The sequence below is a fragment of the Callorhinchus milii genome, unplaced genomic scaffold (genome assembly GCF_018977255.1).
Source record: "Callorhinchus milii isolate IMCB2004 unplaced genomic scaffold, IMCB_Cmil_1.0 Scaffold11, whole genome shotgun sequence".
In the NCBI taxonomy this organism is placed as follows: domain Eukaryota; kingdom Metazoa; phylum Chordata; class Chondrichthyes; order Chimaeriformes; family Callorhinchidae; genus Callorhinchus; species Callorhinchus milii.
Window position 1 is genome coordinate 5,080,088 of NW_024704752.1, and position 24,890 is coordinate 5,104,977.

Consider the following 24,890-nt stretch of genomic DNA (forward strand, 5'->3'; position numbering starts at 1 on the left):
CAGATCCTTCAATTATCTCGATTGTCTTTTTTTAAATTTCAATAAAGAGAAATGCAGAATCAGCAAGAAAGTTAGCAAGAACAATAGAACTATAGTATTTACACACTGTTACAAACTTGAGTCGACAGCAGACAGACATCAAATTAAAACTTCTTTAAAAAATTGCCAAATTCAATCTGAAATACAAAGTAAATGCTGGCATGTTGTGTAGTGCAAGTCTGATTTCTGACGAGCACCCTACTCTTGGGAGAAACTTCAATTTAAAGTATGATAAATACTCCCAAAGATACTGCAGGAATTAAAAACATATCATGAGCAAATCAAGCAAAAATATATTTATTTGGGTGACAAATGCTGCAATCACTTACAGTTAGAAATGCAATCAAGTGGTCCTGATCAGACAAAGCAGCATCCAGGTAGTCAAGAAACAGGATGTTAGCATGCCGTGATTTACAACAAGGGTTTCCAGACACGAGAGTGAAAAGTAGAGATGCTTTTTATATTAGGTCATGTGCACTCAAATCGCCCACGTGCCAGGACACTGTCTGGGCTCAGGTCTGGAAAGGTTCAGCACCCTGCCAATCCGTGCCCCTAGCCACAGACTGGGCGTTTCAATTGCATAATTTTTCTACCCCCCCCCCAATAAAGGCCAGCTGTGCTTGTTATACGCGTTGGCAACTGCAAGAGATTAAAGATATCATTGATGATCAAGATGTCCTTCCTAGCTTGAACAGGACAATATTTAACCAATCACAGACTATTCATTGGACAGCACACGGGACTATTACACTAAAACAAATCAGCAATGCCTTTCCATCTGTGATCCTACAATGATGTGCTGTTTAATATACAAAGGAAGGCACTTTTCTGGAATTACAAAGTTTAATTTAGAAAGATGCGCATTTTGTATCTCAAAGTGGACAGGCAACAAAACCATCTCCTCTACAATTTACAGCTGGGGAGGATTAAAAATGTTTTAACTACACAAAAGCAGGGTTCTTACCTACATATTAACCATATATACGATATATATGATAAAATATTCACATATTAAATACAAACTTACAAACCATCTGCAAGTCTCCCTGATTAAAATACAAAATTAACTGCTGGATAGCTTTACCAAGCCCGGCTTCCTTGGGACACGAGAAGGAATGAACTAGACTTTTAGCAACGCCATGAATTAAGTTTTTTTTTCAGAAAACTACAGACAGATTCATTCTGTAAAATCCATTGTTTTGCAGAACAAAGGAGGTATTGGAATGGTTGGATTCACAGCTGGAATTAACAGCGAGACACTGAAAGGTACAGAAATCGAAGCTTTGTCCATTCACATGCCCATGCGGATACTCTGAATAATCTGGAAAATAGCTGTGGAGTGACATAAAGAAAAAAGTCAAATAATCCTTGCATTTGATAACACTATCACACAAAGACATCTCAATGCACTTTGCAGGATTTACTGTTAAGTGTAATGACTGTAGGCAATTGCAGGCAAACACTACAGTCAATTTGCACACAGCAGTGTCCCATAACTAGTCACAAAATGGAAGACCAACTTTATTTGGAGGATTGTTCAGCCCAGGCAGTGCAAAGTGCAATAAAACAGAGCTGGGAGCAGGGTCAATTTGACCTGCACAGATCATAGTTTGAACAAATCAGAAGTTTATTTTTTTTAAAAATTTAGAATGAGAACAAGATTCCCTGCTCTGAAGCTCCCCTCAACCTTACTGCAGTGTCTGAATTTAGGAACACCGCGAGGAAAGGGCCATTCAGCCCGCCCAGCCTACTCTGCCAGTTTATTACATCATGGCAGCTCTTTTAATTCTGTTCCTCCACACCTCTCAATGCATTTGCTTTCAAAGTATCTGTATCTGTCATTCTTAAACATCCCATTTTGCCCTTCCTGGGCTGTGCGTTCCACACTCTCACAACTCTTGTGTGAATTTTTTTTTTCTGATCTCATTTTTAAATAGCTTAACTCTAATTTTAAGATTATCCACCCAAATTATGGGGAACATTCCCACATAAATATTACCTACTGCAAGGGCAGTTGCGAAACACAGAATTTGTACAAGTGACTATAGTCAAAGCAATATTTTACAAACAACCTTAGATTTTATTTTAATAAAAGGTCTTAATTCAGGAGCTAGTGCAGAAGCCGCCACACTCTGGGGCTGATCTTGTTGGGAAACGTGGCACCTGGGCCAGAACGTTAAAGTAACTGAGATCTGAGCTAGTTTGATTGTCAGTTACATTTAAAGTCATGTGTAGATAAGATAGTGAAATAAAAATGAAAAACAAGCAAATTCCCCCAAACAGAAATGTGCTGCCAAGTCAGGTGGACATTAACCAGTTGTGTAACCAAACCTTGTTGGTACTCTGTTGGCCCTGGAGAGCAGAGTTAGCCAGGAGTTGGCTGGGATCAGGAGAAAGTGTGAACCAGAGGCTGATGACTACCCTACTGTGGAGGGGGAGGTGAACAAAATCGAGAGTTTAGAGTTAATTCCTTGGTGTGAACACTTTAGCTCTGGGCCCCAATTGTAAGAAACTTTTATCTTCAGTTCTTGTCGCTGACTTCAGTGAGTGGAAGGAATGAGTTCCAATTAAAGTGGTGAACACCCTAACCAATGACCCAAACATGAACTGTCAGATTGAAGACCCGAATGACAGATCCAACTATTACCAGACCAGAGTCAAATTGGATCAGCGATGGAATAGAACGGGAAATGGGAAGAGACCTGGAGAAAGAGGCCAATTCTCAAATCAATCTCGATAAGGTATTTTGTAATAAAACTGCTGATTTTGAATTAAATAGAAGGTATAAGAATAAACCATCACAAGGGCGGTGTTAAAATGCTCTTTATCACTTTAACATTTCGGACAAAAGTTCTAACGCAGCTCACCCTGATAAGAAGCTCAAGAGTGATCACCTGGAGCCCTGTAAAGCAGGTTTTATGCACAGATGGCAGTTGCTTCTCCTGTACTGACTGTTACCGCTAGGAGTTTCTTACATGACTTCAGCAAAGTAAACAATTACCTGATCCGCAAACAACAAAAATGAAAAGTGCCAATAGCCAGGGACCAACAGATGACTTTTCGTCTATCGCAGCCTTCTGAAATCAAAGGAAGCACTTTTAATGTTACATGTTCGAGCCATGTACAATAATCTTCTCAGTTGAACAAAATGTGGCCAATTCCATAGACATTTCCAGCAAACATTGCATCTGTGCTGCTCTTTTAAGAGCAATCCTTTCAGGCCATTTACAGGTCCTTTCCCCATGCCCCTATAATTTAGTGCGTTTTTAGATCAATCTGATTCATCGAGAACAACTTCAAGCAACAGTTCATCTTTCTGATTTAAATGAACAAACCTCATTCCTTTTTAAATGAAATGACAGCCTACAAATCTTTACATTAAAATAAAAATACCCGTTTCATAATCAAAACAGCCACATCTCCTGTAGCCTGGGAGGAGAATGAGGAACTCTCTACAACGTGGAGGCTGGAATAGCTCAGTAATACAGTATCTCCAGGGGGAAAACACAGTCTTAACAACTTTCACTGGTTGGGGACTGTTAGCCTGAATCATTTTTACAAATTCCATTCATTAGTCCAGAGGGAAGTAGAGGAATGACTAAAACAGGAATAAACTGCAAGGTTATGGGATGGTGGGGTAGAAAAAAGCAGGTAAATTGGGAGTGAATGGATTGCTCTTTCAAACAGCAGCTCCAACAACAAAATTACATTTATATAGCACCTTTCACGTTGGGCGAACTTCCCAAGGCGCTGGACAGAGTTTCGGACCCGACCTGAGGGTCAAGGTGGGGGAGGGCGGGGAAGCAGGGAAATCAAAAGCACCGTTGAAGAGGAGGGTCTTGAAGGTGGTGAGATGAAGGGACTGTGGGATGGAGTTCCAGAGGGTGGGTGCAGAGTGACGGAATGCCCGCCCGCCGATAGTGGGGCGAGCAAGGCGGGGGACGTGAAGTAGCCCAGAACCCGCTGAGCGGAGGGAGTGAACATGATGATAGGATTGGGTTAAGAGGTCTGAGAGGTGGGGGGGGGGGAAGCAAGACCATGGAGGGATTTGAAGGTGAGGACCAGGATCTTGAACTGTCTCCTCTGTGTGATGGGAAGCCAGAGAAGTTGGGCGAGGATGGGGTCGCGGAGCCTAGTGCGGGAGAGGAGATGGGCTGCAGATTTCTGGATGATCTGCAACCTGTGGAGGGAGGATTTGGGGAGGCCAACAAACAGTGAGTTTGCATAGTCGAGCCTTGATGTAATGAAGGCGTTTGAGGATTTTGGCAGCCTGTGGTGTGAGACAGTGTCGGAGCCGGGCGACATTGCAGAGGTGGTGAATGGCTGCTGTCTGTACTGTAAATTCCCTCTGGTTGTAAGAGTAATGATACTAAACAAGAGTGACAAGGCCATTAGGATATATCTGAGAGCAATCCAAGCAATAGGAATTCAAATTAGACTTGTCACCCACTAATTATCCTGTCTACATAGACACTTGCTAGATGTTGTTTTCACTGGAGCGGTTACTTACTGTCAAGGTACTTTAATGCTTCCTGAAAAGTGTGTGGCAGTAGCTTTTGGCCACTGCATAGCAAATCCTACATGGGATTTGAAGTGCAGTCAATTATAGTGCTAAGAGATAAATATTAATCTAATAGTTCCCTGTGAATTTTTCAAACAAACTGAAAATAATATTACTGGGCCACAGGATGAAAAACCAGAGAGTGGTGAAGGCTGTTCACACTCTCAGCTGTGGACTATTAGACTGGATAATAATATAATAATCTTTGCATTTGATAATTATGTCTTAGACAAAGTATTGTAACACTTCAAAGTACCTCACAGGATTTACTGTAAAGTGTAGTGACTATTTTGTGAGCAAAAATGAGGGAGGGGGGAAAAAAATCAGTTGAACCCAATCCCATTCTCAACCCAAGTCATTTTCTACCAGAGATCACGAGACAGCAATCAGAAGCAGAAGTATGCGACTGAACCGAGATCCCTATCAGAGAGCTGCACAGGCACAATGGGTTGTACGTTCTCTTTCTGTAACTCTATAATCTGGCTGATTCTTCGTTTTATAATCTAAACGCATTCAGTCAAACTGTAGTAAATCAGCAAAGTCAGAAGTCATACATGAAACCTTTAGCCAAAAGCCTGTGGGAAACCCTGATTTATTAAAGATTGAAACCTAAAGCAAGCGCTGACTTACGGAGCTTTTCGGGACATTGCCTCGCTGTGTGATGTTTTTGCTGTGTTTCTCGTTGGCCATGCGGATTCTCTGTTTGGCCACCATTTTGCTGCTGAGCTGATACTCTCCCTGCAATAAATGCAAAAGGAAAAATAATTTGAATAACTTCTGCAAGAAAATTTAAAAAGTTTATTTACTCTTCCACTCCGAAACTATCCTGTGGGAACAGCTCTCTACACTTTACAGTAGATCCTGTGAAGCACTTTGAGACGCCTCAACGATGTGATAAGGCACTATATCAAATACAAGGATTGTCATCAGTTACTCTTGGCTGTGCACCTGGCAGCACTCCAGCTCTCAGGGCTGGAATGGGTAGGGATGCCCCAAATCTGAATTTGCTCAAGGATTCATTAATGGGAGGCGATCCTAACTTATTCAGGTGGTTATGATGCAAGTAATCGGATGGGGTTAAGGGCTGCCCGAGGACCAAACTAAGCTCCCACTTATGGAACATAATTAGGTTTAATTGGGAAAGCCCCACTCCCTGACCCAACCACACTTGCCTTTGGGAGGGCTCAACAGGATCCTAACCCCTAGTCTCTTCTATTGCAACATAGCTGACGTGGCTCCATTTGCTCTACAACTGCAATATATGCAAATGCCCTCAAGCTTCCAGCACAAGCAGGAAGTCCAATAAACTGCTGTAAAGTTTAAGGACTCTTACTGAAGAAATAGTTTGTGGCTCACAGTGATCCCAATCCTCAGTAAACGGATGAAATATCTTAAAACTAAAAACATTGTCCAAAACAAGGGCTGAAATATTCATAAGAGCCAGCAGAATACTATAAACAAGTGCTCTGGTAGAATAAACAGCTCATGCTTTTACCTACAGCTCAGTCATCTGTTCCACAAAACATTTCTTTACATCCTGTAGATTCTAAACTTTTTTAAAAAAAAACAACATCATTTCGAAGCACATCTGGTGAGCTTTTGATGTCTGTGTAGAAATGCCCCACTCTAACATGTTGATGAACATTTCTCCCCCCACCGCCGCCCCCCACCAAGAATGTATCAGTTATCTTTACAAATTAAAGTTAGTGCACAACACCGCATCATAAGAGAAAAGTCACCAATGACTTCGCCAATACAACTATTGGGAATGGGTAAAACTTACAAAAGGCAACAGACTTTAACGTCGTGTTACCAACAGAACTTTAAATTATCAGGACTTCACTCTCTCTATACATAGAGGGAGAGAGAGATAAATAGCTCTGCAGATCCAATCGAAGTATAAATAGTCTAAGACCTGTACTGTTCTGCTCAGCACTGTTCAGTTCAGGTAAAAACCGTGCGAGATGATGCCCACCTGCCCCACTAAACTTGGCTGAACCCTAAACATTCTCGCAACGAACAGAGTGGGGAGAGCTCCACGTATGGAGCGGTCCTGGTCTCAGCCACATCACCAAAGTGGCACTGAAGCGAGGCCGACCCCTTCCTCTCCGTCCCCCCCCCGGGGAGCGCCGCAGACACGTCCCGTCCCACCTTCCCGACCACTGCCCCCCGTTGCGGATGAACAAAAAAAAAAGAGAGCATTTGCAGACAATCTTCTAAAGGGAACAAAGGACCACGAAACACACACACGAGTGGAACAGCCAAATGTTGACAGTAGCCCAACAGGACACAGCAGTCCATGGGGTGGGGGGGGGACGGGGAGGGGGTGGGGGACGGGGAGGGGTGGGGGGGACGGTGGTGGGGGGGGACTGACTTACCAGGTTGACGTCCCACCAACTTCAAAAGCCCCCAAACCCCCCACCACCTACAACCAAACAAACCACCCGCGGGGGGAACACAAGTCTCACAGGGGCTCTCCCCCCCACCGCCCCCTCCCACCCCCCACCGCCCCCACCCAAACCCTCAACAGTAAGAGTCACCCATGACCCGAACTCGCTGCGTTTCCAAACAAAAACAGTCCGAAGACGGACCCCCCACCACCACCATCAGTCTGTGCTCTGACAACAATAGTAATATGATTTTAACTTCATAACAATAATAACAGGAATCCCTCTGCCCCCCCGTGAAGACACTGAAGGGTGAGTGAGCATTGACAGGTTTACACTACCTTTACACGGAGGGGGAGGGGTGGGGTGGGGGGGGACAGCGGCGCCCTGACCCATACACCGGGCGCCCTGAGCCGCCGGGGCCTGGTGGGTGGGGGCCGGGGACCGAGGCCCCTCAGGCCCGGGGGGGGGGGGGGGGCAGTGAGGACCTCACCTCTCTCTCGGCGTCTGTCTGTCCGTGTCTCTCTCTCTCTCTCCCGGTGGCCGCCCCTCTCACCGCGAGCGCTCACACACACATACACACACACGCGCGCGCGCGCGGACACACACACACACGCGCGCGCACACGGCACCGGAAACACACTGCTCACTCCCCCGCTGCCGCCTCCGCCCGCAATAAAATAGTCCCACTCCACCACCACCACCACAGACACACTCTTCCCCTTCCCCACTACCACCGAGCAACACACACACACAACAGGGGCTTCAGCGCTGAACCTTCTGGGTTTGGGGGGGAGGAAGGGGATGTTTATCTTTGAGAGCAATGGCCGGTGGGGGCTCCGCTTTGACTGAGGTGGACGCGCGCGCGCGCGCGGGCGGGCGGTGCCGGTGGTGAAGCGCCTCTCGGGGGGGCCACGTGTTACTCGGCGGTGACCTCTGACCCGCAACCCCACCACTTCCGGCGAAAGATGGCGGCCTCCACGCCGCTGCTGGCAGGTCAGTGACTGGGAGGGCTTCTCCTCCCTCCCCGCCCGTCCGCCCGCGACCCCTCGCCTTCTCCCCGCTGCCTCCCCCCCCCCTCCCTCCCCCACCCCGCGCGGCCCCTCCACAGCTCCCCGCGCCCTCTGCTACCCCCCTCCCCCCGCCCCCAACCCCATCCCTGTCACCGCGCACAGGGTCATGTGGCCCCTGGGGCCCGGGCTGTCCGGGGAGCCCTCGCCTTCTCCCCTGTCAGAGGGCCCCTGAGCCCAGGTTTCTTAACGAGATAAATGCGCAAAAAAACTAGACTCCAGTTCACATCGAGTGTGGGAAGGGAAGTGATGAGTGTGTGCACAGACTTGGCTCAGAGACACAGCCGAGGCTGCGGTGCAGAAAATGCAAAAAGTCTGAGCCGACAAACAAGAGAGCGCACAAACTGAGAGTTTCTGTTTGGTCAGAAAGGCATTGCTTTGCTTAAGAATCTCCGAACCACGTGCTGTGTAATGTACAGTTTTCGTTTGGGCGGCAGAGGAACATACGCCGCTGACCCCATCGTACAATAACAATCCTTGCATTTGATGTGCCTTATCGCGTCTCAAGCGTTCCCTAGAATTTTCTGTGAAGTGAATTGACTGTATATTTTGTGGGCGAAACGCGACAGCCAATTGCGCACGGCGGTGTTCCACGAACAGTCATGGATTGAGTGACCAAATTATTTTTTTTTGAAGGGTTTATTACCCCCAGAAAGTAATCCACCAATTGACTAACAACCGGGTTCCAATTTATTGCTAGGTAAACAGGGGCGTTTGGCCCACAAAATATACAGTCAATTCACTTTACAGTTTATTCTCTGAAGCGCTTTGAGGCGTCTAGAAGACGGGATAAGGTGCTATATCAAATGCAAGGATTATTATTATTATAGATTACACTATTTACACACTGGTGAATATGTCAACTACACTACCTGGGCAGAAATGCACAAATAGATATATCCAAATAGAAAAGAACAAAAAAAAGGCTCAGATCCTCATAAAGTCTGATTTTATCATTCAAGAAGGAATTAATTAGATAGCCATCTGGTGAATAACTTGAGCATGTCTCAGCCAAGTGGTCTTTTCTAGTCCAGAGCTTTGAGTTCTTTATGATAAGGTTTTGCTTGGTGCATAGGCAGAAATTCCACCGGATCCAGCTTAACTGTATCAGAATGCCTGGAATTTAGCAAGTTGTTGAATTCAGTTTCAACTCTGAACTTAGCTTTTTGTAGTTTCTTGAAAGAAATTTACAGAAAATTGGCTTAAAAATTAAGACTGTATTTAGGAATTTGCTGAGTTCTGGCTGCTGTGTAAATAGAGCAGGGTAATCCCCAGTGGTGTTTGGCGTGGATGTGGCAAAGGTCCGGGAGTTGTAGCAATATCAGCTTTCTAAAGCCATGCCTGAGAGTTAATAAATGATAGCATTACCTTTTTAAAAGCAAACATTAAAGAATTTGAACTGTTTGATTTTCTCGCAGAGAAATGTGAGCCACAAGCGAGAACATCAAACGTAGCAATGCCTTTTTGGGCAAAGGCATACATTATCAACTTTAACCAAGTTACAGGCAGCAAGCTAGTCTTCGCCAAAGGCAAAAGAGATACTAATGATAGTGATATATTATATGAATTACTAATGGAGCTCCTTTAGTACAAAGAGAATGAAAGCATTGTGGTGCAGGCAGGTGTGAGATTCACAGGTGTATGCTTTAGAAAATTAGAATTGTAATAGAACCTGAACTTGTGCAGGTAATTCATTCCAGCACTTTATTCTAAAGCTGCGCAAATCAACAGTGTGAGCATAGATGAAGCTCAGTGCTTTTCCACAGTAACGGGGTGGGGGAGGGGGGTTGTTGCAACTAGGCACTATTTTCTATTTAGTTGTAGAACAACCTTACAGTTCATTGTAAGGAGATTGTCTGCCCATTTTCTTCACATATAGCATGTTGAAAGGGTGAAGGAAATAGAAAATTAACTTGCATTTTTATAATACTTATAACATTGAGACATTTCAAAGCACTTCACGGTATTTACTATAATGTGTATTGACTGATTTTGTAGGCAAAGCCGACATTTTGCACACAGCAAAGTCCCTCAAACAGCCATGAGGTGGATGACCAATTAATCTGGAGGATTGTTGGCCAGGACACTAGGAGAAACTCCATCTCCTCTCAAATAGCGGCATGGGATCTTTTAATATCCACTTGAAGACAGCAGAAGAATCTTGGTTTAACATTTCATCCGAAGAACGGCACCATTCACAATGCAACGCTCTCCCAGTACTGCACTGAACTGTCAGCTTAGACTGAAGTCCCGACATAAGCCTTCAACTGTTTTAACATTATAATGTGGGTAGTTATTCAAAGTACATAATACCTTTCAGTATTGTATAGTGGTGGGAAGGTGTCAGCCGTTGACATAGCTAGAGGGGCCTATAGAGTAGATATGAATTATTGCTAATAACTTGACAGTGCTGGTGTGCTGTGAATGATTTCACTTCAGTGTCTCAAAGCATCAGATCCCAGTATTCTTAACAACATACCATGTGGAAAAGCAGTAATTGGAATATTCAGTATACTACATGGAATATCAAAGGAGTGTTACAATTCAATACTCTGTTACCCCTGACATTGACCCGTGGAGTCCTGTAGCTCAGTGGTTAGAGCACTCGCCTCACAAGTGAGAGACCTGGGTTCGATTTCCAGCAGCAACAACAACAACAAAATTACATTTGTATAGCGCCTTTCACATCGGGAGGACTTCCAACAGGGCGAAATATTGGACAAGTTTCCTTACTCCACATGCCTCTGTTTACCTAGCTGTAAGTAGGAACCAGTTGTTAGTCGATTGGCGGATTGCTTTTCTGGGGGTAATAATTCCTTAAAGAAATAAATAAGTTGGTCACTCAATCTACACCTGTTTGTGGCACACTGCTGTGCGCAATTGGCTTCTGTGTTTCACCCACAAAATATACAGTCAATTCACTTTACAGTATATTCTGTGAAGCGATTTGAGACATCTCAAAGACATGATAAGACACTATATCAAATGCAAGCATTATTATTATCATTGCCTAAAGCGAAGGCAATAAATCATAACTATCGATATAAATTCTATTCAAATATACTCTTATTTTCTTAGCATTTCAGAATTTGAGTGTTTGGAATTTTGCAAATCCTTAAAAAATCCTTCATTTTGAAGCTGGTTTTCTGTAAGCTTTTAAAAGAACGTCAAAAAAAAGTGTAACAGTTTTGCGATTCAATTTGCTAACTTCTATACAGTCGGAAAGCTGAGAAAATGAAGAGAACCTCAACCCAGGTGGAATTTCTCCCATGTGTTTTGTGTGTTGCTTAGAAAGGATGGATGTAAGATGGGTTGCTCTACTGGCTCGTGAAAGAGTAATAGTACATGAAAAGCAAACGTGTTTCAAAACACAGTATTGGGGCTAAACTGCCGGACCCTGGGAGTTGTCTCCAGTTTGTGTTGTTTGTTCCCTGAGCTCTTCATCCCACTGTCTATGTTCAGATTTGGCAGGCCGGAGGCAATGAGCCAATCTCAGGCTCCTTGACCTGCTAGGTTTTTTTTGAGGCTAAGTTTGGAAAATAAACCTAATTTGCATAGTGAATATTGGAGGATTAATCTGCCTGTCCTGGATGCTGTATGAATGATATAACAGATGTGGAACAGCTTATGTTGATTCTTGGCGATGTCTCACCACTGCTACCCCCACTTTAACAGCGAAATCGCTGGAAAGAACAAAAAAAACCTTTGATGTCCAGTTTTGTTGAACTCATTTTTCTCTTCCTTCCAGAATACCCACCCCATCACCCATTTTTGTTGAACTCAGACCAGAGATTGCAGAGCAGAGAGAGGTGGGGGAGGGGGACCACAGGAGATCACAGAGACATGGTTGGGGACTAGCAGGGTTGGAAGACATTTGTAGGTTAGAATAAGGATTCCCTTGTCGGTGGGAATTGGCGGGAGCAGTTCCAGGGGGAGCTGAATTCAAATCTACAGTTGAAAAGACAGACTATAAAGTTTTGGGTTAATGATTGTATCGCCACTGTTGTTGATCAACATTGTTCTGTATGCAAACTAATGGACAACAGGAAGAGATAGGAGAATGGCATAACACAGGGAGGACAAAATGTAAGGAAGGGTTAGAATTTAGATCACTCATTGAATTTCCAAAGCACTGTATCACCAAGTCGTGTGGCCCAAGACAAAGTAGGTCTAGTTGTCAGGGATCCACATCACTACCTCTCCATGCGGTCACGACCTTTCGTATCCCAAACTCACTGACATCTTAGATCTTAGTCCAGGAATGGTAAGGATGGGCTGTTCCCCTCCGATTCATTCAGCTGTTTCGAACCCCCACAAAACTTATCTCTGATTGGCTTTGGTCAACACCCTAAAATCTTGTCTGGACCTGGGTTCAATTCCCGGGCAAAGCGAAACCTCAGGCAATTTTCCTTACTCCACACACGCGCCTCTGTTTACCAAGCAGTAAGTAGGAAATCACTTGTTAGTCGATTGTCGGATCGCTTTCCGAGGGTAATAATCCCTTCAAAATAATAATAATGTGGTTACTCAATCCACAATTGTTTGTGAACAATTGGCTGCCGCGTTTCATCCACAAAACACACAGTCATCACACTTTTGAGACACCTTGAAGACTTGATAAGGTGCAAAGATTATTATAATAAAAATTATTATACTCTCCTTCCTTCTCATTGCTCTCTGTTTACACCACTGAATGGTGCCATCAATGCAAGTAATGGACATGTGCCTGAAGACTTTGTGATTGTGTGTTACAGTTCGAGGTTCAGAAGGAGTCTATATGCTCAGTGGCCCTCCTGCTTATACAGAAAATGCGTCTTTTGCAAGGTACTTTATACTTTAGACTTGCCACTTTGAATCTTTCAACAAATGCCACGTTTAGATGCTTAATCAGTCCGCTATATCAAATGCAAGGATTATTATTTATATTTATTAAGACTTTAAGATGTATCTTTTTGCCAGCGCTTTCCGTCACCTTGGCCCCACAATTCCTCAGTTCCCTTCACTCTCAGCTCGGAAACTGGGTCAACTCTGTGAAGCACTTTGAGATATCTCGTCGATGTGAAAGGTGGTGTATTGTGGAGTACTGTAGAGTACTAAAGCTCGCCTCACAAGTGAGAGGACCCGGGTTTGATTCGGGGCAGGGCGAAACCTTAGGCAAGTGTTCTTACTTAAGTCGTCTCTGTTTGCCTGCAGTAACTAGGAACCCGGTTGTTAGTCGATCGGCAAATCGCTTTCCCAGAGTAATAATCCCTCAGATTGTTTGTGGGACACTGCTGCTGTATTTCGCCTACAAAATACATAGTCCATCTACTTTGCAATATATTCTGTGAAGCGCTTTGAGACATCTCAACAACATGATAAGGCGCTATATCAAATGCAAGCATTATTTATTATTATTATCATGATTTGCCAAGTAAGGAGTTGGGACGCATAGGGAATAATTCTGCCCCTATATAGGTCACTTGACAGTAACCTCTTTGTATTTTGCAGGGATGACAGGAAGAATTGCAAAGGCTTCACGTTCAGCAAAGATGGTTCCTTATTCGCTTGGTGCAACGGAGAAGAGTCAGTAACAGTTTATTTCTAACCACAAAGAGTCAGGAACTCTATATGAGCGAATGGTTTTGTTATAAAACATGGCTGGAAATCAGAATGTTCAAGCACAGAAACAAGCCATTCGGCCCGTATAGTACAAATTGACTGCCTACAAATAGTCACTACACTTTACAGTGATTCTGTAAAGCTCTTTGAGACTTTTAATGTTATAGGCACTCTTATCAAAGGCAAGGAAAACCCATCCACCTCTCACCCCCTCTCTGTACTTTCAAGCTCCCTTTAAAACCGCCCTATGTGACTGCGGCTCAGACTGCTCCCTCCACATCCCAGCTGGCTCCGGTTTCCCTCTCCACCCTTGACAGGTGTTTCAAGATGTTGCCCTACAATGTAAGGTGTTGTGTATATCCGTACAGGTTGTTCTAAAGCATGAGTGGCAGTCACTTTCTAAAGCATGAGTGGCAGTCACTTTCTAAAGCATGAGTGGCAGTCACTTTCTAAAGCATGAGTGGCAGTCACTTTCCCGGGCAGGAATAAATTTCAGCTTCAGAATTTGCTTTTACACTGCTTTATATTTTACTTAGCAGAGTGCTTTGTTCAAAGCTGAATGATTTAATTTAAAAAAACTTGTGCTTTAATATGATTTTGACACCCGAGAGGATAATAATAATGAAGCTCACTGTACAAATTAAAGCTGTCAGATTGTACTGAGAATATTGGCAAGTTCTCAACGTATAAATCTCCACAGTGCTACGCCCCCCCCCCCCCATTATCTCACTGCACTGATTGAAGTTGCTCTGTACCCAGTTGGGATTTTGATTGAATATTGTCTGCTCTCTCTCTCCCTCACTCTCTCTACAGTGTAACTATCGTGAACAGTGTGGATGGCAATTTGTTGCACTCAATTGACCTGCCAAAAGCGACCTTCCTGACATTCTCCCCACAGAACAGCATCTTGGCAACATGGCAGCCATATACAAGTGAGTCATTCCGTACAGAAATCAATCACTTTGGATCTTTGTACTATTTTGGGTTAGTACAACTTTCTCCTCTGTCAGAAAAATAACAAATTGACATTTATATAGCACCTTTCACGTCGGAGAACATCCAATGCACTGGACAGTCAAGGTTTTGCACCCGACCTGTGTGAGGTTTAAGGGACAGTTGAGTCGAACAAGATGCCAAGGTTCTCGTACTGGCTCAATAAGGTGGAGAGTGCATCCACGAATAGTGATGCTGTCAATGCCTGAGATGAGGAAATGCTGACAGGACTCAATAAGGAGGGTCTTGGTCTTGTTGACATTCAACTGAAGAAAGATAGCTGTCATCCATGACTTGATGTCTGACAGGCAATCTGTCAGTACAACAGCTGTCTTGGACTCAAGGGTGGGGGCAGAGAGATAGAGTTGGGGGTCAATTCTAAGTTCTTTGTTCATGTTCTGTTTAGCATCCAAAGAAAATACACAAGGAGAGCCGAACCTGCACATGTGGGATCTCAGCACTGGGCAATGTCTCAAATCGTTCTTCCAAAAGAAAATGCAGAGCTGGTAAATATAAGAATCGTAGTGTTTCAAAACACAAACTCATTTACTACTCACTGGTCACTCACTAATTTGGTCACTCAATCCACGACTGTTTGTGGGACGCTGCTGTGTGCAATTGGATGCCTCAGTACAAGTCTGACAGCCCGCCCACAAAAGTACACAGTCAATCTACTTTACGGTATATCCTGTGAGACGTCTCAATGACGTGATAAGGCACTGTATCAAATGCAAAGATTATAATTAACTGTGTCGTTCGCCCAGCCCACCAGAGAGGAACAGAACCCCAGTGATATTTGAAATAAGTGTAACATCCTAAAATGAAAGTGAAGTGGACTTTGAACTTCAATCGAGTCAGATTCCATTATAGCAATGTAATTTGGATCCATTAAATCAGAGGTCACGTTACAATGGGGTGTGAATACTGCTGATGCCACTTCCTATGTGAAGGAAGTGCGCTGCTCCCAGGCTAGTGCAGGTCCAACAACTCGCCTTGGTGCTTGGTGATCTGATCCCGGGGCCAGGCAGCTCCACAGTACTGGTGATAACTGACCCAGGCTGCCCGGCTCATCAGTGGGAATGGTAGCATAGACGTGTTCCGAGGGTCAAGCTTCCTTTTTCATTGGTCTCCTGATAATACTGTAGAAGCCAATGTCCCAGCAAGCGGTCCGATTTGAACACATGTCGCGGTGCCTCATACTGGGACACTCTTGGTTTGGTTTCAGCTGTTAAATTACAATCAGTGGGCTCCAACCTTGATGTCTCGAATATCTTGACTTGTGTCACCCTGTGTCAGAGGTGCTGTCCTTCAGATGAATCTTTAAACTATGGCCCTATCTGCTAAAAATCCATGGTACTATTCGAAAAGAGAAGGGGATTTCTTTCTCCCGGTGTCCTGGCCAAACAAAATTGGTCATTCGTTCCATGGCTGTCTGTGGGACACTGCTGTGCGCAAATTGGTTGCAGCGTTCCTCTGCAAAAGACACTGTTACAGTATGCCCTCCCTGTGCTGTGTCAAGTGCAAGGATTTTTTTTATTCAAACATTTGCTGCTTCTCTGAATGTGGGTGTTGACTGCGCTGTGTTTCTGCCGTCAGGTGTCCTTGCTGGTCTGATAATGAAAGCGTCTGCGCTCGGAACGTAAACAACGAAGTGCAGTTTTTTGAGGATAACAAATTTGGTACGTGCTGTGCACCCACCACATTTCCTGATCACTCAATTGAATCAGAGCATCGACAGCCCAGAAATGGGAATGTCACACACTTCCCTTGCCAAATACGAAGACGTTGTAGATTCCTTTATCTCCAAGATAGACTACATCCACCTGGCTACCTCCTCTTCCTCTCCCTCCTCCCTTTCCCCCACCAACACCCAAATGAAGCCCACCACCTGCTGCCTCGACCCCTCTCCCCACCCAGCTTTTGGTCACTCAACTCCCCGTCCTCTTCCCACTGCTGGCTGACACAAATCAATCAGTCCCTCTCTTCAGTCTCAGTCCCACTCTCCTTCAAAACTACTATCATCACTCCTCTCTTTTAAAAAAAAATCTTATCCTCGATCCCTCCAACCTCACAAACTTCAGACCCATCTCAAACCTGCCCTTCCTGGGATTTAAAGGTGAGAATGAGGTGGAGTTTGCATCCATGTGGGATAAAGGATAGAGCGCTGAGGAACTCCACATGTGATTGTGTGGGTGGGAGGAGGAGAAGCCATTGGCAGATACGAAGTGGAGGCGTTGGGATAAATAAGAGTTAAACCAGGAAAGGAAAGAACCATGAAGGTGGAGCTGAGAGGTGCTGGAGAAGGATAGAGTGATCAATATTGTTAAACTCTCTTGATACTTGTCTGTCATTTAACATTGTATGGTTATATAAACATTGTTTATAAGTTGTGGGATATAATTTTACAGTGACATTCTGCAGTGAATGCCATTGCCTTTTATGCTGACATTTGTATTTTGCAGATAAAATAGCGACTAAACTCCACCTGCAGAAAGTGACTGACTTTGTGCTGTCCCCGGGATTGCAGCCCATCAAGGTACATTCCTATGTGCTTCCGCCATGCTCTCTGCTGTGGTCTTTGCTGTATATTCCTATGAAGCTCATTGAGACGTCTCAATCGTCTCGAACTGGATAACGCTTGCAGGGAGCACCGAGAAGGGAGAGGTAGACAAAGCGAGAGTTAAGGCAGGAGACAGAAGCAGCGAAGTAAAGAGGTTTGCTGCACTGCTAGGTTGAGACTTGCCGGTAGAGGGCAGGTACAGTTGCATTGAAATGAGGACAAATTACACGGAGGGGAGCCTCATAAAGAAGACAGGATTTTGAACTCATAGTCGAGGCTTCGAGGCTGACAGTGCAGTGTTGGTCAGCGTCAGAGTCATTCAGATGAGATGTTAAACCAAGGTCCCGTTCAGGTGGACATTACAGATCTGGTGACACTATTCGGAAAGAGAAGGGAGTTTCTCCCCCTTTAAAGGCCAACAATCCCCCAGATGAAGTTCACCATATAACAATCTTTGCATTTGATATAGCGTCTTATCTCATCGAAACATCTGAATGTATTTTACAGAGTTTTGAGGTAATGTAGAAGAACACTGTTTCCGGACATTGCTGTATGTAATTGGCTGCCGATTTGGCTACAAAGTCACAGTGACCACGCAAAGATTAATTCCTGTAAAGTGCTTCGAGACGTTTCAGCGTCATAGGTGCAGTATCAAACACGAGGATTATAATAATTGTCTGTGCACGGGTCGTTTTTACAATAGGGATGAAAATAGGGGTGGGTGTAGAGGGAGAGAGAAATTAACATTGCTGGTGATGTTTGTGTTATTTTCTTGTGTAAAAGGTTGCCGTTTATGTGCCTGGATCGAAAGGCGCTCCATCATTTGTTCGGCTGTATCAATACCCAAACTTTGGCGGCCCCACCTCTGCCTTAGCCAATAAAAGCTTCTTCAAAGCTGACAAAGTGACAATGCTGTGGAACAAGAAAGGTACGTACAGTACCTCACTACTCGCTGATGGGGATAAATTTACAGTGAGAGAGAGATGGAGAGAGTGCCCCGAGATGATCCTGGCATTTGATACAATGCCTTTCACGTCAGGAGGACGTCTCAAAGCACTTCACAGGATTTCCTGTGTAGTGACTGTTTTATATTAAATTTAAATTTAAATTTCTTAATTTCAGCCATAATTAGGAAGCTGTCTTTCTGCAGTTCTTGAAGGGAACCTGGCTTCCAAGTCCAGACTGAATTTGACGACTTTCCACAATTACATTTCTTTGCACTAGTCATATTAATCACCACTTAACTCGCAACAACAACAACAACTTGCGCCGTCCACTCAGAGCGCTTCAAGTGTCACTCCCTACCCTCCATCACTCCATTACTGGAGGCCTTGAATCGCGGGGAAATGAAATCCTGACTCGTCGCACTTACCAGATAAACTGGGTTGAATCGCGGGAGATGTTGCCTTGATGTGTTGACACATGCACAGAAGAACATCATTTCCCACAACTCAATTCGATTCCAGTGTTCTGTGGTAGTATGTGCAAACGACCGGTCAAGGCGCGTTGAATTACAGGAAACTTAGTCTTGACCCATCACTACATGTGCATGTACCGGCTGCACTGAATTTCGCACACATGCAATGTAGACTATTGATTAAATACAATACAAATATAAATACAATTTATACAGTTTGCCTGTAGCTCGGACTTCACTTAAGTCATATTAAATGTTTTCGTCCCGACTGATGCGGCTTATGTGAGTTTTACTGTAGATGTTTTCCAATCAAAACTGAAAGCGTGGTTTAAAGTTGCTATTTTAAAGGCATCTGCTCATCTCTGGATTTGGAAATATTTAGTTAACCCTGTTGTTCTGCTGCAGGCTCTGCTGTTTTGGTGATTGCCAGCACAGATGTGGACAAGTCCGGAGCATCGTATTATGGTGAACAAACCCTGCACTATATAGCAACCAATGGAGAAAGTGCAGTAGTACAGCTACGTATGTATTCCCTCCTTCTGCTTTAAAAACAATTTAAAGCTGCTGTTCTTTTGTCTGGTTAAGCTGTGATCTTGTCTTTTTTTTATTGCTGTTGCAGTAAATCTCTTTGCTGACGAGTTCTTCCAATACAACGTGGTCCAAATAGTTCCACAATCTCACCACCCTTTGCACGAAGTAGTGCCTACTGAATTCTCTTTTAGAGCCCCTGAGTCATAAGTAATGGAGGGTAGGGAGTGACGCTTTAAGCGCTAGCTTATATTTGTGTCTCCTGGTTACAGACTCCCCAGCCAGTGCAAACAGACTATGTTAACTTTATCAAACCCTGTGAGATTTTTAGGATGATGAAGGGATTTGATAGGGTAGATGCAGAAAAGTTATTTCCTATGTTGGGGGAATGCAAAACAAGGGGCATAGTCTTAAAATTAGAACCAGACCATTTAAGAGTAAAATTAGGAAGCATTTTTTTTCACTCAAAGAGTGGTAGAAATCTAGAACTCTTCCCCAAAAGGTCGTGGATGCTGGATCCATCCACACCTTCAAGAAAGAGATTGACAGATTTTTTGGTAGCTCGGGATATTGAGGGATATGGGAAGAAAGCGGGAAATTAAACTAATTAAATGGCTGAACAGGCTCAACGGGCTGAATGGCCTACTCCTGTTCCTATGTTCCTTAAATGCCTATCAGGTAACCCCCTTTAATGTCTCTTAAGGCCCAACCGATCCACTGTATCCTGATAGCAGTACCTTGCCTGCCCTGGTATCATCCTCATAAATCTGAAGGTTGGGTAAAGACCCTGTAGATGTAGTCTTGTAATGGGGTTGGATTATAAATAGTCCCCACCTTCACAGCCCTGCCTTGTGTTATATTTTTCACATTGTATACTTTACTCTTTTAATAGAAGCTCTTCGGTGTTACTGTTGGATTCTAACATTCTCTCCTTTCAGCCAAGAACGGCCCTATTTATGACGTGTCCTGGAACCCCAATTCACTGGAGTTTTGCGCCGTATATGGGTTCATGCCCGCCAAGGCTACAGTTTTTAACCTGAAGTGCGACCCCATCTTCGACTTCGGCACTGGGCCTCGGAACGCTGGCTTCTACAGCCCACAGGGACACATTCTGGTTCTGGCCGGCTTCGGGAACCTGCGGGGACAGATGGAGGTCTGGGATGTTAAACAGTACAAACTGATCTCCAAGCCTCAGGCGAGCGATACCACCTTTTTCTGCTGGTGCCCGGATGGCGAGCACATCGCAACTGCCACCTGCGCACCGAGACTGCGAGTCGGTAACGGCTATAAGATCTGGCACTACAGCGGCGCTGTGAGGCACAAATACGAGGTGCCGCCAAACGCTGAACTCTGGGAGGTGCAGTGGCAACCGTTCAAGGACGGGGCGTTTCCAGAGAAACGCATCGAGTATCAGACAGTCCCCACTGACTCACTGACCATCGACGCTAAGCCTGCACAGGCTTACAGACCACCTGCCCTGAGGGACAAACCTGTGACCAGCTCCAAACTGGTGAGTGTTGTACACAACATCCCTCCGCTCGTGCTCCATTCATGCTCGGGCGTCCTTTGTAATTTTACCCTGGTTAAGACGGGAGAACTATAATAATCCTTACATTTGGTTCCGACCAAACAAGCTCGGGCTCTTCAGTCTTGAGAGAAGACGACTCAGAAGGGACCTTTTAAATCGTCACTCCTTACTTTAGGGTGTATCATGACAGTAGATGACGGGTTTAGAATTGCAAAGCACAATTTCAGGGCAGCTACCAGCAAGGTTTTCTTTAGCTAGAGGGTAATTGACAACTGGAACAGGATGTCAGGGAGTGTGGTTCAGGCTTGGACTTGTTTGAAAAACAGCTCCTTGCTGCGATGGGAGGATGGTTGGGTGGGGGTTCTGGTCAGAAGGGCTGAAGCCATTGATGTTCGGAAAATTTCCAGCGAACAACTGAGACCCTGGGAACTGCAACTAAATGAAGTGAACGTGTGTTAGCTTTAAACCAAGTATCCGAGAGAGAGAGAGACAGGGAGAGAGAGAACGGTCCTGACAGTTACTGCTCAGTTTGTATGGTGAATGTGATGGATTTGGAGCAGGCTGGGTGTAAGGTGAATGTTTCCTTCAGAAGCAAGGTCTCTTTTGTTCTGCCTCTGAGATGAAAGTGTTATGGATTGAGCTTGGCACATTTGACAAGTGACAAGGGTTCAAGCCCCATGTCGGGAATTGGAACCCATATAGTCTGTGCTGACTGATACTCCAATGCAGTGCTAGGGATGTGCTGTAATGTTGGAGGTACCGTCCTGTGGATGAGATATTAATCTAAGGCAGGTGGATGTTAATGCTTCCATGACACTATTCAAAAAGAGAAGTGGGTTTATCCCTGTGTCCTGGCCAACAATCCTCTAATAAAATGGGTCGCTCACTGTATGGCTATTTGTGGGACATTACTATGCACAACTGACTGCCGTGTTTCGGTTTTGTGACATCTCGACGATGTGACAAGGCGCTATATCAAATGCGAGGATTATTATTATTTCTTTTCCATTAGCATGAAGAAGAACCACCTCAGAACATGAAACCACAAAATGCGGACAAGCAGCTCTCGAAGGCGGCTCTGAAAAATCAAAAGAAACGTGAGGCGAGAAAGGCAGCGAAACTGGTAATCCTCCAGCAGTCCAGTTTGGCTTTACCTGAGTCTCCACCACTGTTATTAACTGCCTCAAGCATTATCCTAAGCCACGGGTGGATAAATGAAAGTTGTTGTTTTTGTGATAACCAAGCTATTATCCCGGGGGAAGGCTGGGGGAGGTTGGTTGGTGGGGGAGGCTGTTGAAACTGGAGGAAAAGCAGAGCTTGTCAACTTTCACATAACAATCATAGAATCATAGAATTATACAGCACAGAAGGAGGCCATTTGGCCCATTGTGCCTGTGCCGGGTCTTTGAAAAGAGCTATCCATTTCAATCCCACTCTCCTGTGCTCTCCCCATAGCCCTGCAAACCTCTCCTCCCCAAATCATTATCTAGTTCTTTCTTAAAAGTTGTTATAAAATTGGCTTCCACCACCCTTTCAGGCAATGTATTTCAGATCGAAACAACTCGCTGTGTGAAAAAATTTCTCCTCACCTCCACTCTGTTTCTTTTAACAACTATTTGAAAATCGGTGTCCTTGGGTTACCGACCCACCCATTAGTGGAAATAGTTTCTTATTGTTCATCATATTGAAACCCCTCATAATTTTGAAAACTTCTATTAAGTCTCCTCTTAAACTTCTCTGCTCCAAGGAGAATAATTCTAGCTTCTCTCGCCTCTCCTGATAACTGAAGTCCCTCATTCCTGGTACCATCCTGGTAAATCTCTTTTGCACCCTCTCCAGTGCCTTGACATCCTTCCTAAAATGTTGTGCTCAGAACTGAACACAGTCTCCAGCTGAGGCCTAACTAGTGTTTTATGAAAGTTTATCGTAACTTCCTGACTTTGTATTCTATGCCTCTATTTATAAAAGTATCCCGTATGCTTTTTTAACAGCCTTATCTACCCGTCCTGCCACCTTCAAAGATTTACTTTGCTCAATTCCCACTCTCACCAAATTCCTTAATAGAATTCTCACTCTGTTCCACCTCACTCAGTTCCCTCCTCACGCTACTGGGCTCTCTGCCCAATCATGGCCTCTTAACTGAGATGGAGGAGGAAGCCTGTGGAGACCGATGCCAAAGGCAGGGAAAACAAGGACCGTGTTAGATTAGTATCTAATATACTATTAATAATGATAATCCTTACATCTGGTGTCTTAAAGCACCACAGTATACACTGTAAAGTGTAGTGTCTATTTTTTTCTGGGTGCAGCATTGTCCCACAAACAGTCTTGAAATAAGTGACCAGTAACCAATGTTCCCCCCAGTCTGTGCCTGTCAGGCTGTTTTATCTTCAAATTAAAGATTGTGCTGAATTGAGTAAAATTCATAAATTCAGGCTTAATTTTCAAGAACTGCAAAAACTGTCAATGCAAAAATATAAAAGCAAAATACTTGCATGGGTGAAGAGTTGGTGGATTTTAAGGCATCAGGTGCCTTTGGGAAAGAAGTGACGAATGTACAGGTGTCAATAAATAACCCATGTTGTTTCTTACAGGAGAACAAACCTGAAATCCAGGAAACTCCACCTGAACCTGAGGCCAGAGCAGTCCAGTGTATTGAGGGTCACGGGGACCCGGAGGTAGACAAGAAGATAAAAAACATTAAAAAGGTAAATTGTGGTGGAGGAGAGGAGCACACACTCCTGATACATGGTAATTGGCCTGTACCTCATTACAAACGTGTTACAATTGTTAACAATACAAAAAACACATAAAATGAGTTCAATACGTCTCAAGTTTTTACGTATTCTGCGAAAACATCACTTCACCGGATTCTTGTCTCTGCAGAAATTAAAAGCTATAGAGCAGTTGAAGGAGCAGCAAGCGTCTGGGAAGCAGCTGGAAAAGAACCAGGTAAGGAGTGTGGAGCAGGGTTCTGTGTGACACCTGGGCAGTGTGATACCCGCATTGGCAGCTCCAAGGCATGTAAAAGGCAATTAGACCTGCTGAGGAAGTATATATTATATGATACAGCAAAGAGTTCCGTAGTGTAGTGGTTAGCACCCTCAACGATAAGGTCTCTATTTTTGACCAAAAATAGACTTCCTACAGAAGCAATTTCCTGTTTAAGTATTTGTGAACCAAATTAGCGTGAGCAATCTTTGAGAGCAGCGAGGTAGGGCAGGGAGAAACTGCTTTCAACGCTTGCCAACTGAAACCTGTCCGGCAGCAATGCCAGTGCAGACAACACCCTGTGTGACTCTCTCCCCCTGACGTAGATGGAAAAAATCTTAAAAGAGGACATCCTGTTGAAGGAGCTGGAGGATCTGGAGCTGAGCGTGTGATTGGCCTCCGCGGACACCCACTCGCCCGGCACGGCATTCCCATCGTAACATTTTATTGGGGGGAAGGGGAGAAGCCTACACTATGCAATGTAAAAGGTTTGAATAGTTTAAAGCAAATCTGTGATGTTATTACGAGAAAAAAAATAAAGGTCTATCTCTTCTGGATTTAAAATTTTGCTTAGATAAATATCTCAACAACAATCTGCGTTTATATAGCAGTCTTCACGCGGTTTAACGTCTCAGAGCTCGTAAATGCCTCCATGCATTCTCCCTCAGTAATCTCCTCTCGCCTCACTTTCCTGCTCCCTCCACTCCAGACTCTCCGAATCCTGCATCTCACCAGTGGTAGCAGGGTCTGCTCTAGATTTTACCCCATAAATCTCCCACCTCCTCCCTGGCTTGCTTATCCCTCCTGGAAGCTTACCCCTCCTAATCCCCCCCTCCCGATCAACTCCCTCTGCGCTGTTGACTTCCCACTTGGCCTGGGGGTGGCTGGGGGCACTCTGTCTTTGTAAAGCACTTTGAGATTTTTCTCTGTGAGAAAGGCGCTGTATAGGGCCAGGTTGTTTTATTTAGCTCACTGTTATCTGTAATTCGCCCGTGAAGGTTAACGATATCTGGGAAAATAAGTTTGGGAGAGTGTAAGTGATAAGCCATATTTGGTCTATGCTGAGTTAGCTGATCTCAGGCAACCCGGTGCTAGATCCACTCCAGAGGGGAAAATCTACCCTCTCTCCCTTCCTCTGTGTGCCTCCCTGTTTCTACCGCTGTCTCTTTTCCTCTATCTATCACAGTCTCTTTCTCTCTCTCTCTCCCTCTCTGC

General features: G+C 44.5%; 2 protein-coding genes across 3 annotated transcripts; one reads left to right on the plus strand and one right to left on the minus strand.

Moving 5' to 3' along the window:
* Nucleotides 1-320: 320 nt before the first annotated feature.
* On the minus strand, nucleotides 321-7,506 carry LOC103184457 (stress-associated endoplasmic reticulum protein 1). 2 transcript variants are annotated; one of them, XM_042339384.1, is made up of 4 exons: nucleotides 7,481-7,506; nucleotides 5,231-5,338; nucleotides 3,041-3,113; nucleotides 321-1,371 (listed from the first exon to the last, which is right to left on the minus strand). In XM_042339384.1, exons 2-4 carry the CDS (start codon nucleotides 5,312-5,314, stop codon nucleotides 1,331-1,333), a joined length of 198 nt encoding a protein of 65 aa, XP_042195318.1. In that variant the 5' UTR covers nucleotides 5,315-5,338; nucleotides 7,481-7,506; the 3' UTR covers nucleotides 321-1,330. The 2 variants fall into 2 exon arrangements, with proteins under 2 accessions (XP_042195318.1, XP_007900655.1); XM_007902464.2 differs by having other exon boundaries at nucleotides 3,041-3,116.
* A 355-nt stretch (nucleotides 7,507-7,861) lies between these two features.
* eif2a (eukaryotic translation initiation factor 2A) lies at nucleotides 7,862-24,239 on the plus strand. Its single transcript, XM_007902465.2, has 14 exons — nucleotides 7,862-7,983; nucleotides 12,812-12,881; nucleotides 13,548-13,622; nucleotides 14,472-14,590; nucleotides 15,058-15,157; nucleotides 16,248-16,330; nucleotides 17,114-17,187; nucleotides 17,995-18,139; nucleotides 19,034-19,150; nucleotides 20,095-20,666; nucleotides 21,697-21,807; nucleotides 23,279-23,392; nucleotides 23,571-23,636; nucleotides 24,002-24,239. The coding sequence occupies exons 1-14, from the start codon at nucleotides 7,956-7,958 to the stop codon at nucleotides 24,065-24,067; spliced, it is 1,740 nt and encodes a 579-aa protein (XP_007900656.1). The 5' UTR covers nucleotides 7,862-7,955; the 3' UTR covers nucleotides 24,068-24,239.
* The last annotated feature ends 651 nt before the right edge of the window (nucleotides 24,240-24,890 follow it).

Bases quoted from the DNA above. Each gene is read 5' to 3' on its own strand.
- LOC103184457 (XM_007902464.2), bottom strand. From the start codon at position 5,314: ATGGTGGCCAAACAGAGAATCCGCATGGCCAACGAGAAACACAGCAAA. The intron at 3,117-5,230 runs GTAAGTCAGCGC...CTTTGATTTCAG, and splicing joins GCAATGTCCCGAAAAGCTCC to AAGGCTGCGATAGACGAAAA. The intron at 1,372-3,040 runs GTAATTGTTTAC...GTCACTCCACAG, and splicing joins TTTTGTTGTTTGCGGATCAG to CTATTTTCCAGATTATTCAG.
- eif2a (XM_007902465.2), top strand. From the start codon at position 7,956: ATGGCGGCCTCCACGCCGCTGCTGGCAG. The intron at 15,158-16,247 runs GTAAATATAAGA...TTCTGCCGTCAG, and splicing joins CAAAAGAAAATGCAGAGCTG to GTGTCCTTGCTGGTCTGATA. The intron at 17,188-17,994 runs GTACATTCCTAT...CTTGTGTAAAAG, and splicing joins CGGGATTGCAGCCCATCAAG to GTTGCCGTTTATGTGCCTGG.